We start from the raw sequence: 19,924 nt of genomic DNA, 5'->3' as shown, positions 1-19,924 counted from the left end.
CAGAACAGGAAAAGAGCCTGAGAGTAGGGGCCATCCTGGGACCAGGGGCCCCCATGCAGAGAAGTCACAGTCACCTGGTTACCGAGACTCCCAGCTGACTAGGAGGCCAGCTTCAGTTCAGACGGGAGAGACCACAGGGGGTTCCAGCAGCATCTGAAACCTGGTTCAGATGCTGGGGTCAGCAATCTTGAGGTCCTGAATGCTGACTGGGGACAGCTGAAAGAGCAGGTCTACACCAGGCCAAGTATGGATTAAGGGACTGCCTTTTGGAATGTGGCCCGAGGACAAGCTTTTGGGCCAAACCAACCTCTGCGGGCACCTGCACTCCCTGACGTGGAAATTCCTTCAAATGAGCTCTGAGACCCTGGATCAGGTGTGGATCTAGTTTCTGGTGTGGATCACGAAACACTGAAGCCATCACCCAGAACCTCAGGCTGACCACAGTGGCTCCAGAGAGCATGCTGCTTTCCTTTAAGGTGAAGGAACAAAACAGGCAGAAGACTAAGCCTGGAAGGTGTGGGAAGGTGGAGTAAGAAGACCCAGGCCACAGTTAGAATCCTGCACTGACTCGGTAGGTTACCTTAAGGAAATCACTTTCAGAGCCTAAGCAGTCCCGCCTACAAAATAGGGACAAGTTAACATGTACTTTCTCTTCTATCATAGAAACAGGGGGAGGACAAATAATACGGACATCAAAGTCCTCTGACATATTTACAGGGATACAAGTGTTTTTAAAATCTTAAGTCTTATTTGCCAGGAAGAGCATGAAAGGCTGAGCAGCACTCACCTGACGATGGCGCTGGTGAGCAGAATCGTTGGTTGGCTCCTGTGGCCAAGATACCATCTCCTGCTGCTTGGGGGGGAGTGAGCACCCGGGTGGCATTTGGGGGTGAGCCCAGTGGCCTTGAATCTGTCAACGGAGGTCCTATCTGTGATTGGACAGTCTTTCTTTGCAAAGTGCTGGTGTTCTCGATGCTGGCACAAGAGCTGGGAACGGAAGGGGGTAGGCTTGGGACAGGAACCAAACTCCTCTGGGGGCAAGAGCTGGGGCCAGTGGCATTCTCTGTCTTCACAATGATGCCGACGGTGTGGTTCTGAAGCCCCCCAGCCGCTGGTGGCGTGAGGGGCCGAGGCCAGCCTTGCCGGTGTGAGAGGCCTGGTAGGGGGGTGTTGGCGCCTGGAAGTCGCCGGGGGTCCGTGGAATCAGTGGGGCTGCTGTAGAGGTGTGGGCCATTGGCTTTCACCTCTGTGTTCACTGGCCCGTTGGCAGTCCCACAGGGGGCTTTCTTGGATTTTTCCGCACAAGAACTGCAGCTGATGTCCTCTAGGGTTGGGGGCTGGTGGGGTGGAGAGCAGCTCAGGGAATTCTGGGTGCTAAGCCCTGAGGGGCAGGATAAGGGGTAGTGGGAAGGTGTAGGTGCCTTGTCAGCTGTTTGCAGGGAGTTGGTGATTGAGCTGTCAGTCACAATAACAGGCTTAATATCAGCCTTCTCTGTCTGCTCAGAGTCCCAAAGCGAAGGCATCTGCTTAGCAGATAAATGTTTCAATATGCTGCACTGGAGCGCAACAACACTACAGAGCCACTGCAACGGAAGGAGAGGAGAGGAGAGGAGGGTGAGAGGCCTGGGAGGCGCTGGTCCTTCCTGCCACAGCGGCCAGGGCTACAGCAGAGCTGACAAGCACTGTTTCCGAGGTCCCATCGCGAATGCCCAGAGAGGGTGTGCTTGACTCCTGAGAGGGTTCCATTTCCATTCCCAGGCAAGGCTTGCTGGTATACTCGGCAGGCAACGCCCTGGTCAGCAGAGCTTGGGATTCCCGTTCTGACTCTGCCCCTAAGGCTCACCTTGTCACCAGTATTGAGCAAGCACCCAAGCACCTGCTGTGTGTCCAGCACTGTCACCTAACTTCGCTATAGGTCTACTGATCTGTTTCTACAAGACAGATTTGCCCGTCTCACAGCACACTGGGGGACTGATGGAGAGAAGCAGACCAGGTGACTGTGTAGTTCTCTTACTTGCCTCAGGATCTGAGCCAGAGGTTCTCCCTGGAACATTCAACTCAGGGGGCGGGGTGGTGGTGGGGGGCTCAGGGAGGGGGAGGGGGGGGCTGCAGAAGATGGGGATGAGGATGACTTCCAGTAACAGCTGCGGCGAGGTGGAAGGAAGATTGGACTTGGAATCCCAGCCCTGCCTTCACTCACCTCTTGCTGCTCTGCCTGGGTGGCTAAGTGCTCAGAGTTCAAAAGGTGCGTCTGTGATTCCTCAGGGATCCCATTGCAGATCAGCTCCCCGTCCCGAATGGCCGCGGGTGCAATGAGAGGGGGTGGAAACTGGTACTGAGATTTGATAGCATCAGGAACCTGTTCAGGATAGATAGATAGAAGGAGAAAGGAGAGGGTGACAGTGCCAACAGGCCCAGTGGATTCTGCCCTGGCCATGCTCTTCTGTCTGCGGTGCTGACGCCCAAGGGGAAATCATCCACTAGGGTGTCCACCGAGGACGAGGAGGCCCAGTGGGCTGCTACTGCTCTGTACCTCCATCTCTTTGACACACACACACACACACACACACACACACACACACTAGCCTGAGAAGGCACAGAACTGGAAAAAGCAGCCATGTCTCCCACTTTTCTTCATCAAGGTCCAAGGGCTGCAGAAACTAGGCCTTCTGGCATGCTGCCTTCTGCTTTGGCCTAAAAAGTAAAGGATGGCCACTGGACAGGACTTCAAATTGGTACTCTAGGCTCTTATTGATCAGTATCAAATTTGAGAGATGAGTGAGCAGTATCTGAGAGATAAAAAGTTAAATAAGGTCACAGTCACAGTGGAAATGCTCAGCATGAGGCCTATCTCGTGATAAGCATTCAATCAATGTCAGTTTTCTTCAGCCATTCATTCATGACTCACAAAACAATTGAAGACCTATTTGTTGCAAAAAGACAGAAGACACACTCTGAATCACACCACGTATGAATGAAAGAGCCATACAAGCAGAGTCATTCATACATTCAATCAACATTTATTGAGCGCCTCCTGAGTCTGGGCTCTATGCCAAGTCCTAGAGATCCAGAGATGAACAAAACTTAAGCCTTGCCCCCAAGGAGCTCACAGTCTAGTGGGAAGATAAGCACAGAAACATTACAATACAATGTAAATGGGTCCTAGAAGACAGGCATGTCTAAGGAGCTATAAAAAAACAGAGAGCGCTTATTTCTGTCTGGGGGGGCAGGAGCTTGGGATTAGGGAAGATTTCATAGGAAGGCAGTATTTGAGCTGAGCCTTGGAAGTTGAGGACAAACTTCCGGGCAGACAAAGGGGAACTAAAAGTAGGGGAGGTGGACTTGGAAAACATGTGAAAACCAACAGATTTGGTGACCAAGTCCTTACAGAGGATAAGGAAAGAAGAGCTGAACTTTGGTTTGAGGGACTGTGTAGAGATCACTGTCATTGACTGAAACAGGAGATACAAGAGGAAGAGCAGATTTGGAGGCAGAAGACTTTTGGTCTCGGGCAGGCTGAGGCTGAGGTGTCTATGGGATGGGCAGGCAGGTATGAATCTAGATATGATGAGAAAGGCAAGGAACATGGAATTGAGAGTCATCACCACTAACAGTGGTGGCTGGGGCTATGGGCTTGTCTGAGGTCACCCAGGAGTCGGAAGTGGAGGAATGGGGCAGTAGGCTAGCCTAAGGTTGGCCCTCAGGAAGAGTGAAGGGGTAGGGGGAAGAGGAAACCATAACAAAGATAAGATATGGAGGTCTCAGTTGATCTTGCCTGCACTGCTGTACATCAAGGATGAAGGCCAATGTTCCAGAACAGAGCTGGAGCAATTCTCTGCCACTGTCCTCTGGTACTACAGTCCTCATTTCACTCTCAAACTGTCTAAGAACAAAATGCTTTTCAGGCGACTCATACCCTTGGATTTTCCTCGAGAATAAGGAAACATTTAAAAAGGGAGAGGGGGCATCATAAAACAACAGGATTTTATCAAGGCCTCCTGGCCTGTTCACTTCAGCAGCCAGGCTTTCTTCCGAATCCACATGGTGAATCACACAGCTGAGATTACTCTTAGATGTTTAACTAAGGTATGAGGCACCTCACCTCCAATATACCCTACCCTCAACTGCAAATACCTTAATTTAACTTTGGAAAACTGGTGTTTCTACTGACGCATAAATATTTACACAGTTAAGAGTTTGTTATACAATTTTTAACAGTTAACATCTTGCTAGCGCTGACACCCAACGGAAGTGTGATGAGTGACTTTAAAGTGTGGCTGCCACCAAGTGGCCACATTTGAGAACTGCTGTTTTCCTTTGGTTCATGGGACTGTCTGCAGGATTATTTCAAAAGAGAAAAAGCAAGTCATCTGTAAAACTGGGACCATGGTCCTCTGTCTCCCCCAGGAAGGCAGTCGGAGACCACCATCCTGCCTGCACCAGGTTGCGACTCACCTTCAAGCTGCTTCTTTTGACTGACTGGAGCGCGCGGCGGTTAGGAGGGTGCTTCTTGTGGATTCGGCTCAGGAAGTCCACTTTGACAACGTGCTGCGAAATGGTGTCCTGGAAACGGTCAAACACCTGGCACCGATTGCTCAGCGTCATGTTCTTCTGGTTCAGCTAGGGACAGAGCAGACACACTCCTGCAGCGGAGTTCAGAATGCATCCCCCTCCCAATTAACTCTATTCTCTACTTTTAAAGAAGAGGAAGCCCTGGGCCAAATGGGCTCCTTCTGTCAGGTGCTGGTATGTCAACACTCCCGTCAGAGGGCCAGGGAACATGGATGAGACGTTCTCCCTTAACCCTGCCCAGTCCAGCCTAGTTCCTACTCCCTGGGGAGGCTTGAGGGGTACAAGAACAGGGAATTAGCCAAGAAGTGCCCTTCCAGATTCAGCCTCTGACAGTTGTCTATCCAGCATATAGGGTTCAGAGGAGATGCAGGCTTTGGCCCTAGAGCGCTCCAGACTCCCTTCCTAGCAAGGGATTTTCTCCCACCAGAAGCAAGACTGTTTCCTGTATGGGAGCTTGGCTGACAGGTGAGATCAGCACCAGAATACTGTGTCTCCTGCCCTATTCCTCCTCCACGGCACTAGGGAACATTAGTGAAGCCATCTGGATACCAGAGCCTTGCTCTACAGCAGGCAGAAAACCTTGGACTGCCCTCAGAGGCCATAAGGAGGGAAGAAAAGTTTGTGCAGCTGCATAGACAAGGCATAGAGAAACGATGCCTCTTTTCCTCTTCTACATCTGGTCCCCTACACATTAATTAAAAGAAAAGGGGACTTCCTTGGTGGTCCAGTGGTTAAGAACCCGCCTTCCAATGTAAGGGACACGGGTTCCATCCCTGGTGGGTGAACTAAGATCCCACATGCCGTGGGGCAACTAAGCCTGTGCGCTCTAGAGCCAGCCTGCCACAACTAAGACCCGATGCAGCCAAATAAATAAATGTTAAAAAAAAAAAAAAGAAAAAAAGATCTACGTGGCAGCTTCCTACCTAGTACATTACGAAAAACCCCTAAGTGGCTAATAAAAAGTCACCCAATTAATAATTTCTCACCTACTGGAAAGCTGCTCTTACAGATTCATATTTGGGTTGCCTGTTCATGGTTGGTTTTTGCTGGTTCAACAAGAGGCAAAACAAGACCACTGAGCCTCGCAGAGAGGCTTCCTCTTATGTAAACTTTTCTGAGTGGCATTAGTCAAATGAAGAGGGCCAAACAAACCCTTTCTCCCTATGTGCAAGTCTATAACTGAAGTTCCTCTCAGTGCAAAGTGGACAGCACACTGTCATGCTGAAGGCAAGCAGTCATTCCATGGTTATCATCATCTGATGGACAATGCCTTAAGCAATTACCCTTTTAATTTGGAAAGGCTGCTCTTATAAGGGAGCCGCTCCGCCTGAGGCCCTCTCCCATTCAACCTTCTGAGTGACCGTGCCTATCAGGAAATGTCCTAAATCTCTTTTGGAGATAGCAAATTACAGTTCTATTCTAGCCCAGGGAAGCAGTCTGGAAAATGTAACCAAACCTCCTGGGAGATAAGATAATAGCACCCTCATACCATTCATTCATTCATTCAACAACTTACTTACTGAACACCTATTATGTGCCATGACAAGGTCTTTGTAAAGAAAGAAGAGAAGGGCAAGAGCCTCATTTGGTGCATAGGACACATAAGGTGTTCAATAAGTGGTTGACTGTCTGGAATACCGTTATCTGTGTCAATTCTCCAGTTCTCCAAAGTTACTGAGCAGTTACCTGCCAGTGCTACGAGAATAAATATTTTAGAATTTCCTTAGTTTGTTCCTTCTAAAAACAAGAAGCAAGAAGATATGGAAGAGCATTTATCTGCATAAGGTTGGGTCTAATGCACTCCCCCTTTTAGGGCTGTAAAACCAACTGCTTAATTACAGAGGAAATTATTCAGGAACAACCAAGCGCTAGTGGGTTAAGTCTGTCCAGGCGACTGAAACAAGGCATTGCGGGAAAAGGCTAAGTGCACAGCTGAGGCATGTCAAAGTAATCAGAACTGAGTAGGATGGTTTGCAGAAACCAGCGTCTGAGAGATTAAAGTGAACCCTGGTACAAAGCTGACTATACTATGCTTTCCACTGAATCAGTCCATGCCCCAGCTGTGCCCACAGAGGACTGAAGGACACTGCTGTGCTTACCACCACATGCTCGATGTGATTCGGACACATCCATCTGCCCAGGGGCATGGCAGTGAGCGGTGGCTCGAGGCAGTCCATGTGGAACAGGAGGGGGCAATAGTCACACTGGATAAGAGGGGCCACGCGACAACTCCTGCAAAAGAGAGATATAAGCCATTTCTATGGCAAGGTGGGAGAATTCAAACAAACTCTGCACTGTGGAACAGCTTCCCTTCCTTAATCCTAACATTCTACCACACCCTCCTCCCCAATAATCCCGTTACATTCACCATTAGGAAGATGCATGAAGTTGGGGGCTACCACCAGGCTCCTCATTATTCTCTCTTCTAAGAGGAATGTAGAGAAGTGAATATTTTTGGAGTAGAGCTAAAGTGGTTGTCACAGCAGGAATGATCAATGCTTGGTACCCACTGGGGGAAGACAGCCAACCCTGCTCTGATCTTTCTACTCCTTAAAAGAAAGCAACTACCTCAGTTAAAAAAAAAAAAAAAAAACCCACTAGCAACCTTTCCAGAGTCTTATACTACAAGAGGAAAAGATTTCTCTTCCACATGAAGCACTCAGCAAAACTGACAACCAGAGAGTGGTGCTGGAAAAACGATTTTGTAATGTACTCGTGTAAGCATGGATCAAGGGAGGGCATGTAAGCTAATGCCGATTATGATTTGTAACTACGATACTCAGTGAGTCCTTAACTTCAGTAACTGAAGCAGCTGGCTCCTGTCACTGAGGAGATCCTATTTGAAGGAAACCAGCGTCCCAGGGAAGCTACAACGGGGGCAGCCTAGAGGCTTCTGGAAGTCATCCAGTCTGATGCATACCAGCTAGTATGGATATTTGTACTACTTTAAAATTCATCTTTAGTGCTTTAAAAAGCATTTGCCTTTTCCAGGGATGTGTGTCTCTGCTGGCCACAGTTCTTCCTGCTAGCCAGTCTAAATATCTCATGCTTCATTTTAAGTCCAACTCCTCTTGTTCTAGCCTCTATAAACACAGTTTACAGTACTTCTGCACCGTGATTCTTCAAGAATTTTTTGTTACAACATTCAAGGCTCTGGTCAATTAGTCACTCAGTCTCTTTGTACTCACACCATCAGAATATGGGTTATCTATATTTAACACACATGGTTTGGAAGAGACAATAGAAGAGAGAAAAAACATTTGCTAAATATGAGGAAGAGCCTCTTGCTATGGAAGAGAAATACCTGTTACATGTGAAACAGACTTTGACTGGTAAGGGAACAAGACCATTGTGATCTAACTCATGCTGTGTCTTCTTAACGTTTTTCCCTGTGGTTTCCTCCTTTCTTCTCCTCTTGCTAGAACCTAGAAGAGAAATTGGTGGTGTTGAATTTTCCCTGGATGGAGAGTTCCTAGTTCAGGATATGGAAACAACAGTAAGTCCGAGGAACAGGTCTCAGTAAAAGTATGTGTCATGGCCTGGACATGCATCTCTTTCTGAGGCCCCCGGGGCTGGTTTCAAGTGAGAAAAAGAATGAGAAAGGGGGAAAAGGGAGAGATAAGTCAGAACTAAGATCACAAGTCACTTGCTCTATGGCAGAAACACTTCTAAATGTTTTGCAGACATGAAGTGGTCAGAAACCTAGGTTAAGATACTGGTGACTTAAGAAATAGAAATACCCAGGTCAAATGGTCAAGAAAGACTATTCTGTGAAGGCGGCTGAGGAAAAGAGTATAATTTTACTGCATTTTTATAGAAAGCAGAAAAGCTGTGAGTCTGTATGCATCCTACTGACCAGCAGGTTTCTTAAGCCTGCCAATTTCACTTTCTCTGGGAAGAAAATAAGAGCTAGATGCTTTGTGGTACCAAGTAGAAGCCATGAGTTGATTTAAAAAAAAGGGGAATGGAGGGCAATTTATAATATCCATCAAAACTACAAGTGCATAGTTTAAAAACAATATAAATGCATAGTTTTGACCCAGCAATTCTAGTATTAGTAATTTATCCTACTTATCCTACTGACACACTCACATGTATACAATGATGTATTTACAAAATTATTTGTTGAAACAGTATCTGTGGTAGCACAGATTAAGCACAACCAGAATTTCCATTAATAGGAAATTGGTTAAGTAAATTATGGTACATCGATATAAAGAAATTCTAGGAGATACATAAGAACCAAACACTGGTTATCTGTGAGAGGTAGCAATGTAGAAAGTAGGCAAATGGCAGACAGGGATGGGCGTGAAATTTTTCATTGTAACCCTTTTTATAGTTTTTGATTTTTGAACTATGTCTATGTATTACCTTTTTTTTTTTTTTTTTTTTTAAGTGATACTGGGAAGGGTGGAAAATAGAAAACTGAGTAAGCATTGTAAACCTGCAAAGATCTCCAACCAAGAACAGGAACCTGAGACAGTGGCTACACGGACAGTGACCTCACAGGCTGCACAGCCCTTTGGTTGGACAAGAGTGCTTTGGGGGAGCCGGGGTAGGGGAGAGGATATGACAGTCTGGCTAACCTGGTAGTGCAGTGGTACAAGTCAGTTCATTGGGCAACTGAAATTGGGTGGGGTTCCGCTCCATGGCGGCAGCAATCAGCAGCTCAAAGGGGCGCCTTAGCTGGGGCTGCACGTAGTCCGGCTCTGCCGCCACTGGCTCCTCGTCCACGTCGATGATGTCCTCGTCGACATCATTCTGCTCAGAGGTGGGGGTCTCTGTGCTGGCATTGGATGTGGGCGTGCCAGGCCGGCTGGCTCTCCTTTCCAGGATCCGGGCATGGGCAATGGCCTTGAGTTCAGTTTTGCTAGCTGATCTGTCCAACAAGTCAGTGTCGCTGCTGGGGGATGTAGTCCGTTTGCCAGATTTGTCCACCAGTCCATTGACGTGGCCCAGCTCCTTTTTCTGCTCTCGTTTCTGTGCAAATAAACAGGTGGGCCCATCACACAAAGTGACACAAAATAGAAAGAGATGGATGCTACAAAGTCCTGCTAGACCACTAACCAAAATTATGGAAGTCTCTAATATCAGAGACTCATCCACCTGGGGACTTGGAACATTGGTCTGTTAAAGTTGACCAAACTATAGCTGAACTAAACTAAAGCTGGCAAAACCACTGCAGCAGGGAATCACCAAAAAGTACAAAAGTTAGAAACAATTTTACAAACCACACCTCATATGATACACAGTATCTGTACACCAGGTAGGGGGGGCAGTAAAGGGATAAAACGTTAATTCAGTGAGAACAAACTTAGACTAAGTGAGGACAGTGAGAATAACGTAGAGAATCAAGGAGAGCACTGTTGTTTGCCTCAGAGTGCCCTGAATGGTTTTAAGAACTTTGCTCAAAATACAGAAAAACCTGCAGAAGCAAAGGTAAAAAGTAAAACAGGCAAGCAGAGCTCCCTGTCCAGGGAGGTTGGGTGCTGACTTGCAAGGCAGCCACACCACAAGGTGGAAGGGTGGTGTGTGGAGGGCAGTGATCCAGCAATCATGGCGTCCAAGAATGGCGGCTTTCAATGTCTCAAGTTTAACTAGAACTCTGACAGTGACACTTTTTGAATGGAAAGGTAGGGACATGGAAAAAGATTAAGTGTACAGAGTAGGACTGAATGACTGATAATACATTTTCCTCCAGGGCTCCAAATAGAGTGGTCAAATGAAGGTTTAACACTGGTCTCCAGTCAGGAGACCTGGGATCTTGTCCCAGTTCTGCCACTGATTCCCTATGACCTTAGGTGATTCAGGCCGGAGGGCAGGAATTTCTCTATGTGTAAAGTGAGACTAGGAAGACCTTTCTTCTCCTCCTCTCAGGGATACAGTAGAGATAAAGAGCATCACATATGTGAAAGGGATGGCTCTGAGTTGGGGGAAGATCTAGCCTCCACTAGGAATAAGACCTGAACATCAGAGGTTGACGAGGCCCACAGGATGTACCATTTCAATCCACTTCACTGTAACTGCAGGAGGCCAGAGGGCTGTAGAGGTGCTGGTGCAAAAGGCAGATTTGGCACTGGTAGGCATCTGAGAGCAGGTCAGAGTGGCATTTAAGGAAAAGCACACTCTGTAGAAAAAGGCATACTATAATATAATCCCCAGAAAGTAGCTCTGTTTCCAGAAAATTGATGAAGAAGTAATAGGGCTTTGGAGCGAAACAGAATTTGGTTCAAATCTTGGCTGTGTCCATTCCTTTGAATACTTGGGTAAGTTCTACAATTGTGAACCTCAGTTTCTTCCTTTTAAAAAGGGAGAGAAAAAAAAAAAAAAAAGGAGAATATTCCACCAGTACCCATAGTTGGCTGTATGGGCTAAATGAGATAACACATGTAAAAACCTAGCTATGATGAGCACTCAAACAATATTAGTTCCTCTTCTTCACCCTCTTTTCCTGGCTTCATTTCTTCCGCCACAGCTGTTCCCAACCCTTTCAAGTCCAGCTTCTTTGAGTGGCAAGTTTCTGAAAGGCCTCCTGGCTGGCAGGTGCCTTTAACTGGCCCCACTCGAATCTAGCTGGGGACATACAGGTAGAGATCTTGGGAGGAAGACAGGCTGGAGGACACCCTGGTTTGTGGCCTTCAAGAGATATTAAACTACAGCTGTGGTTAGGTGGTTGACTTGGCCTTGGCTTGCTTTAATAAGAACCCTATGCACACATTGAAGAATAAGGTCTGCCTAATTGTTTACCTTCTTCTTAAAGGCTGAAAACTGTTACACACATAAACCACAATCTCTGAATCATCTCATCCTGCTTCTGCAACCAAGGAAGTAATCATTCATTGTGACATCATGTTGAGGGGCCAGGAAAAGAGGTGACGTCACAACAAAGGCAAGTTGCTTGGTGTATAATTAGTGTGGGGTGGAGGATAGGGAGTGGTTTACAATTCATAGACAAATTCGAATCCACAGACTATAATTTGAGGATTCGGTCTCTCATAATCTGGGTGGAAGCACACCGACTTCCTTTTTTGATAAGGGAGCATTTAGCTTTCATACCCCACAGAAGTTCTCAAAGTAGAAAATTATGTTTTCAAAGCCAGTACTGAATTATCAAAGCTGAGGGAAGGGGAGCTAAAGAAAGGTTAGGCAACCTGGGGTACAAGTGGGTCCAAGTCCTCTCCACCCCACACACCTGGCCAAGCTTCTGGATACCAGCAACTTATTTGCCTTGGGGTGAGGGGAATCCTTTTTCTATCAAGCTGGAGAAGCAGCCTTCCTCTTCAGCCTCTTTCAGCCACTGGATATGGCTGCCACATTCAGGCCACTTATCAGGAGGTCTACAAGGAGATCAGACTACTCCTGTCACTAGTGAATGAACATGGCTCAGTAAATTAACACACCTTTTCTGCCCATTTCAGCAGCCCATGTTTGGATTTTAGGCCCTACTGGATTCTAAACAGTCACCGTGGGGAGTGTGAGGGTGATTCCAGGGCTGGAAGAGACAAGAAGAAGGGACAAAAATGCCTTCAGGGCCAAGCCGTCTTAGCTCTAGAATATCAGTGCTCTAGATCTGGCATCCTGAGCAAAGCCTTCAGAAAGCAGCATTATTACCTTTCGGCGAACAGTGCACCGGTGACACATCCACTCCCCAGGAGGCAACATCTCTTCACTCAGTGGAGGGTTACTGTGGGGAAAAGACAAGGTCAAGACTAAGTAACTAACCCTTTGATGCAGCAGGGAAAAGCCTAACTAGGTCTGACCAAAGCTGCATGTCCCTTAACTCCTATTCTGGCCAGTCCTGCAGCACTGCTTGGGTTCTTTTATCCTTCAAAATGCTTACTTGGCATCATTTACAATAACCTAAGGAGTAAGCATCCCTTCCCATATCTTAGAAAGAGAAGCCAAATCCAAAGCTGTTAACACTGGGCTTACAGGGAAAGATATAATGAACTAGTTTGGAGCCTTGAAGAGTCATTCCCAAACTCTGCACCATGCTAATAAAATCACTGAGAGAGAGGTCCTCCACCATCTTTTCAAAGCCTGCCTGTGTAAGTCCAAGATCTTCCATCTGCTGTTCAAAGCCCTCTGTAAAATGGTCTCCTTCCATCTTCCCAGGCCCCTTTCAGGTTCTTTTTCTCCTAGTTAAACTGAAGACTTGCTATTTCTTCCTCTAGAACTCTTCCCCTTGAAAGCTATGCATACCAAAACCCTATTCATCCTGTAAGTCCTGCTTCAATCAGCCTATGGCAGATTAAAGATGCCTACAAATTTTTTGCTACTCCTTCCACCCAGAAGTACTCCATTTCCTTCCTCTTGAATTGAGCTTGTCTTGTGACTTCTTTTTTTTTTTTTTGGTCACAGCTAGCAGCCAATGGGATCCTAGTTCCCTGACCAGAGATTGAACCTGTGCCCTCAGCAGTGAAACTGTGGAGTCCTAACCACTGGACCACCAGGGAATTCCCTCGAGTTGTTTTGACCAACAGAATGCAGCAGAGGTGACAATGCTGTAACTTCCATGGCTGGGTCTGAAGAGACCTGCAGATTCCATTTTTACATGCTTGCAATGTTCCAGCTCAGAGCCCCGCTCTCATGCCGAGAGGTCACATGGAGGAGACTTAAGGCACTCCAGTTAACTCCAAGCCAACAGCTAGCACAAACTACTGCTATGTGACTGAGTCATCTTGGATCATGCCAGCTTAGTTGAGTCTCCAAATAACTGCAGTCCAGATAACAATGTGTACAGAAGAACCACCCAGCTGAGCCTAGTCAACATGCAGATTTGTGAGAGATAATAACTAGTGTCTATTTTAAGCCACTGAGTTTTGGGGTAGTTTGTTATTCAGCGACAGATAACTGAGCACACAGCTCCTCCATGAGCTCTTCCCAGATTACTCAGACATCCTTCTTCAGCTTTCCCTTGTGTAACAATTCTCTTACTTCTTTTATTAGAGGAACCAAGACAAGGACTGGATCTCTTCCCTCTTTGTATCTTTATAATATAGAGGTTGTACACACAGTAGTCACTCAGTAAGTCAATACTGTATCAAAATTACAGCTGTGTAGGGCTGGCCTTACTGCTCCTCCACATCACTGATTTCCATTAAGGTTACACCAAGAACCATATGAAATGTTATTAAAGTCTTAGGAGGGTCACATTTATAATGTCTATACAGCAGTAGTTCTCAAAGTATGGTCCCCAGACCAGCAGCATCAGCATCATCTGAGAACTTATTAGAAATGCAAATTCTGTTTGAAAAGATACATGCTCCCCAATGTTCACAGCAGCACTATCTACAATAGCCAAGACATGGAAGCAACCTAAATGTCCATCTACAGGTGAATGGATAAAGGAAATGTGATATATATATACAATGGAATATTACTCAGCCATAAAAAAGAATGAAATAATGCCATTTGCAGCTAAGTGAAGTCAGACAGAGAAAGACAAATATCCTATATCACTTACATATGGAATCTAAAAAAAATGATATAAATGAACTCACTTAGAAAATAGAAAAAGACTTACAGACATAGAAAACCAATTTATGGTTACTAAAGGGCATGGCATAGGGGGATGAGGGGTAGGGGGAAGATAAATTAGGAGTCTGGGATTAAAATATACACAGTACTATATATAAAACAGGTAAACAACAAGGACCTACTATATAGCCCAGGGAACTATACTCAACATCTTGTAATAACCTATAACGGAAAAGAATCTGAAAAAGAATATGTGTGTGTGTGTGTGTGTGTGTGTGTGTGTTTGTGTATCCACATGTATAACTGAATCACTTTGCTGTACACCTGAAACTAACACATTGTAAATTAACTATATTTCAATTAAAAAAAAAAAAAAAAAAAAGAAAAAAAAAGAAATGCAAATTCTGAGACCTCACTCCAGGCCTACTGAATTAGAAATTCTGGGAGCAGGCCTCAGCAATTCATGTTTAACAAGTTCTCCTGGTGATTCTGCTCGATACCAAAGTTTGAAAACCACTGCTATACAGCATAAGGCTACATTTATTCTTAAGAAATGCCTACATTTGGTTCCTGGGAGTCACCTACTTGGAATGGTATGGAGGAAATTTTTTTTTTTTTCAAAATACATGAGAAATAAAAAAAAAATATATATATATATATATATATATAAACTATGAATATATAAGAACTCTCCCTTAAGTCCCAGGGCTTAATGCTAGGCTGCTTTACTGTTTCTACCTAAAACAGCATTTGGCTTGACAAATTTTCCTAGCTCCTACTTTGCCAATGCGTCCCTGGAGCCCTGAGCATACATGTCAGGATGTCCACCAAGCCCTCACAGCTCATTGCTTCCTATCCTCCTTGGTGGAATCTCAGGAGGATCCTTACCAGGAAGCATAAAATTGGAGGCACATTGGCCTACTGGGACAGGTCTTCAAGCCCTGGAGAACCACAAGTGAATGTCACCTGTAAAGTGTTCCCTAGTTCTCTCCAATATATTTTTTCTGCATAGGCCATATCCAAACTAATGAAATGCATGCATGTAATTTGCAAAGGCCTACAGACTCTGCTATGCTTCAGCAGCTGTCATATTAAAACTAATCCTGAAAAAGCTGTCATTTCTCATTCTGTCCTTCATCATTTCTTTTCATCTGCCTACTGACTTTGTGTTTTGTACCAAGATACCCTACACCAAACATGTAAAGCACAGAAGGGTGAGGCAAGGTGGCAGCGGCTTAGATCTTTTACCAAGATGTGAATGGCCCCCTGGCCACCCTTCCTGCCTTCCTCAATCTATTTCCAACCCTGCTGGCAGAATAATTCTGCCACAATTCTGATCATATCAGTTTCCTTATTAAAAAGCCCTTCAATATTGCCCTTACCCCATGAGGCTTAAGTTCTACCTCCTCAGCACTGCAGGCCAGAACCCTGTCCCTTCCCCAGCTCCATCAGTCTGGTGGCTCCTTACACAGTCCACACTGTTTCTCAACCCTTTCTCTGCTCATTCTCATTCTCTGCTACCCACAACAACAAAAGCTGAGCCTCCCCTCACTCCTTCACCTGGTGAACGCCTTATCTTTTGGAGCTCAAGTCAGGCACTATCTCCGGGAAGACTCCTCTGACAGCCCCTGATTCCCTATAGCACTTCTGTGCCATACTACAGTGAAATATTATGTACCTGAATCGCCTTCTCTGCCTCATTTACCTTTGTATCTCTACACTCTGCATTATGCCTGGCACATAGCAGGTACTCAATAAAGCTTTAAAGAACTGGGGAACACTAAAAGAATGGGCTTCTAAGAAGTGAATGTAACCCCCTCTGCCCAAGTCATGAGGCAAGGCAATGTGGATGTGCAGACACTTGTTTTGGTGGTTAAATCACACATGAAATTACTTATGTTTTCAATAAGAAGACATCAAAGTCCATACTTGCAAGCTTGAATTTCATACCGTAACCTACTTAAACCCTCTCTCATTTTCTTTCTTTTTTTTTTTTAACATCTTCATTGGAGTATAATTGCTTTACAATGGTGTGTTAGTTTCTGCTTTATAACAAAGTGAATCAGCTATACATATACACATATCCCCATATCTCTTCCCTCTTGCATCTCCCTCCCTCCCACCCTCCCTATCCCACCCCTCTAGGTGGTCACAAAGCACCGAGCTGATCTCCCTGTGCTATGCTGCTGCTTCCCACTAGCCATCTATTTTACATTTGGTAGTGTATATATCTACATGCCACTCTCTCACTTTGTCCCAGCTTACCCTTCCCCATCCCCGTGTCCTCATCATTTCTCTTTCTTAACACAGGGGTAAAATGCTCAAAATCTGTATTAAGAGGCTCTCAAAAGTAGCTCCTGGTTGGTTTCTAAAGGATCACTTTCAGAGATACCATGCTGAAGAACAAACATTTCTCAGAATTGTAGATTATGGCCACAGGCTCCTCTTGTCTGCCCTAAAGTTCAGGCTGTGAGTTTAGGGAGCCGTGCAGGAAAGTCAGAGTGTTGTCTCCAGGATGAACACAGAACATTTAAAAGAGTGAGGCCTTGTTGGGATTTTGCTGCTTTCTTAGAGACAGAACATGCATCTTGAAATAAATATGAAAATATGGTGGGACTTCCCTGGTGGCGCAGTGGCTAAGAATCCACCTGCCAATGCCGGGGACGTGCGTTTGAGCCCTGGTCCGGGAACATCCCACAGGCCGCAGAGCAACTAAGCCCGTGCGCCACAACTACTGAGCCCGCGTACCACAACTACTGAAGCCCGCGCACCTAGAGCCCATGCTCTGCAACAAGAAGCCCACAATGAGAAGCCTGCGCACCGCAAGGAAGAGTAGCCCCCCGCCTGCCACAGCTAGAGAAAACCCGCACAGAAACGAAGACCCAACACAGCCAAAAATTAGAAGGCAGTTTTTCAACTCAAACATCTAGAGGAAAAGGATTCATGAAATGACTCAAGGAAAGACAGGCTGCCATTGGGGTAATAAGCTCAGGAAGAGCTTACTCTGGAAGATGCTGTTCTGCAAACAGACTAATTTTGTTCCATATGAGAAATACTGTCAACAGAGAAAGGATTCCAGGGAGAAAGGAGATTCTGTAGCCCTGGGGTACTCACATACACATCCTGAGGACTTCCCCACCTCACCCACCCACCTTAAAGCTCCTTTCCCACCATGTTCTCATAAGTTAAGTATGAACTTCAAAACAATTATATGCATGCCAGAATCTTTAAATCATGATATGCCTGTCAAGAAAAACATGGCTCTGTTCCAGCTCCCTCTCATCCCCATATATCAATGAAGACAGGGTACTGAGAGCCATCCTCTACAAAAGGAAATCATTAAAAGTTAAAAGTCAGGTAGTGATGAAATTATCAGTTTCTGCTGCTCAGCAGTAAAAACCATGAAAACACTGTAATGAGCCAGTGCTGCTTGTAAAGACATCAGTGTGCTTCCTAATCGCTAAAGCTTAGAAATAGCAGAGTGATAATCTCATTTTACATCGAGTCTATTACATTTCGCAAAGTGTTTTCACAGATGCTCTTACTTGATCTTCACCATCATACTGTGAAAATTAATTCTTACTCCCATCATACAGGTATCTCTAAATGGACTTATCTAAAGCCATGGAGTCAGAAAGCAGAATTAGAACCAAAATCAGCTTCCTGGTTCTTCCAAATCTTGAGCCCAATCTGATTTCTAGGTAGTTCTCTTATTTCTAGGGAACACAGTGGAATATCCGTCACAGTATCTTCCTCAACCACAGGGTTGAGCATTCCCCTCTCCTTTAGTCAATATTTATTGAGTTCTCACTGCTTACTAACCAATGCCACACTGGAGGTACCATGCTAGAGGAAGGACACAAAGCAAACAAGATATGATCTAACCCATCAAGAAACACGGCCTTTAGGGAGAGAGGACCAGAGTCATTCATCCACTCAAGCATTTATTGGACACTATGTTATCCTAGGCAATGTGCTAAGTGGTGAGATTTCAGAAATGGTCCTTGCTCTCAGGGATCATAATGTGAAAAGGACAGTTGGTAATGAGACCACGTATCATCAACTACAAACTGATTCTGATTCTTGCCATACAGACCTATACAAAACTCAACAGCTCATGGATGCCAGACTCAACACAGAGCCTCAGAACTTTGGTCTTTTGGTACCTGAAGGTGACGGTGGCCTTTCCCCTACTCTTTCCACATCTCAACAACTGCTATTCAGCAAATGGTAATTAAGTCAGTGATCCTTTAAAGATGGTGAAGTTAAGAATCTTGAGGTGTTCACGAGGAGACTATAGTTTTAGAAGAAGGTATATTTCTGTATTTTGAAAACCTACCTGATGAAAGGAAGGTTCTGGGAGTGGAGACATTTCCCTGGGAACAGAGATTAAAGTCCACCTAGCACACGATATTATTTGAACCTTTAGATTCCTTCTGAGAACTGTCTACGTTCTGGGAAGGAAGGTGAGCCCTGGAAGAGTCATTTTCTGTATGTGAGCTGGCTTGTCTTGGAAAACTGGTAGCTCTTTAGCCAACAGGCAAAGGGCCTTAATTTTATTTTCTGACTTCAAAAGAATATGGCCTGCGGTGCTGCGAGACAGGCACCCTTCTCCACGGCAGAGAAGAGAGTGCCCTGTGAGCATGGCGCTCTTGCAGAATATCTTCCCATCTTCACGGCTATGGATGTTTCCTTCCAGATCGTTTGTTAAAAAGCCCTGGCCTGCAATTCCTGGCCAGAAAGTGACTGTTCACTGCTCTCCAACTTGTTATTTATTTTAACCACTACGATCTTGAAGACACTGTTAGCTATAAAATAATTCATAACAATAAAGCTCTAAATCTTCAGAGATTGTACAACTGAAGAGTATGCGTCTCAGAGTTTGGTGTGGCTCTCTGTGAGGCCTGAGAGGGCCTATAAACTGTTAACAGTAACACCTGCACACAAACCAATTAAAAAGCTGGACAAAGACATTAATTTTTTCAAACTAAAACTCCTAAAGCCCACCTCTGCAGCAGGACTCTAGCATTTGAACTTCCATAAACAAATCCAAATGATGCATCTCTGTTGCTGAAGAGGGTGTCTAGATTGGTCTATTTCTGGAGTCATCAAAGAGAAAACCACAAACATACACCCCTCAGCTAACTGTAATGCCTGCACTGACAGACCTCTCCGTGTCAAAGAGTCAAAGCCCAGAGCCAGATGATCCCAACTTACAGCCCAAGGACAGAGCCCAGTTTTAATTTAGAATGCCTCTTTCATTCACTAATGAGGCTGCAGCTCAATGCTGCAGGTGGAAGATGTTGGTAGTTGTCATGGTTCTTGGCTCTCTAATTAAGAGGATCTATTTCAAGTCATATACCAGTGTGGTTGATCGGAGTCTAACCTCACTCATCTCCCTCGCCTATTAATACATGTGAACCTGCACGACATTAACATTTACTTCAGGTTTAGTAGCCACCAGTGGGACCTGTTGCTCCATAGCTCTGCGTTAATTATCCACCCAGCACAAGCAGTTTTTCAATATGGAACTGGAAGAGAGCAGGGGGAGGGGAACAAGAGAACAAAGGGAGGAGGGGAGAGGTGAAGGGAGACAGAGAAGCAGAAAACACTGCCTTTTATTTCAGAGACCTATTTTTTACATTACAACATGCAGATAAAAATGGTGTTGGGCTCTGGACTTTTTAAAATATGTTGTTACTGATGTATGGCTTACAACTGTCCATCCAGCCAAGCAACACTGACATTTTAACACTTGAGCCAAAGGCAGCCGGAGAGACATGAAAATATCACTTAACCAAATCATTAGGACAAGAGGAAGCAAGTGGATGAAAAATACTTAAGAAAGAACACACTCCATTTTCTCTTCCTG

At 45.3% G+C, this 19,924-nt stretch overlaps 1 protein-coding gene across 2 annotated transcripts in view; it reads right to left on the bottom strand.

The window, feature by feature from the left end:
• Positions 1–19,924, bottom strand: part of PHF12 (PHD finger protein 12) — a 39,040-nt gene that overhangs the window by 5,519 nt on the left and 13,597 nt on the right. For both annotated transcript variants that reach the window (XR_010838337.1, XM_059046280.2), the window contains exons 3-9: positions 12,184–12,256; positions 9,159–9,552; positions 7,877–7,997; positions 6,672–6,804; positions 4,456–4,620; positions 2,201–2,359; positions 788–1,583 (exon numbers count right to left, since the gene is read on the bottom strand). Coding sequence is in view for 1 of the 2 variants with exons in the window: in XM_059046280.2 (XP_058902263.1) it covers positions 788–1,583; positions 2,201–2,359; positions 4,456–4,620; positions 6,672–6,804; positions 7,877–7,997; positions 9,159–9,552; positions 12,184–12,256 (1,841 nt within the window). In the remaining variant the exon portion in view is untranslated. The remainder of the gene's footprint in view (positions 1–787; positions 1,584–2,200; positions 2,360–4,455; positions 4,621–6,671; positions 6,805–7,876; positions 7,998–9,158; positions 9,553–12,183; positions 12,257–19,924) is intronic.

This window comes from Kogia breviceps, chromosome 19, assembly GCF_026419965.1.
Source record: "Kogia breviceps isolate mKogBre1 chromosome 19, mKogBre1 haplotype 1, whole genome shotgun sequence".
Lineage (NCBI taxonomy): Eukaryota > Metazoa > Chordata > Mammalia > Artiodactyla > Physeteridae > Kogia > Kogia breviceps.
The sequence above is the reverse complement of the archived record's forward strand: the minus strand, read 5'-3'. Positions and strand labels throughout refer to the sequence as shown.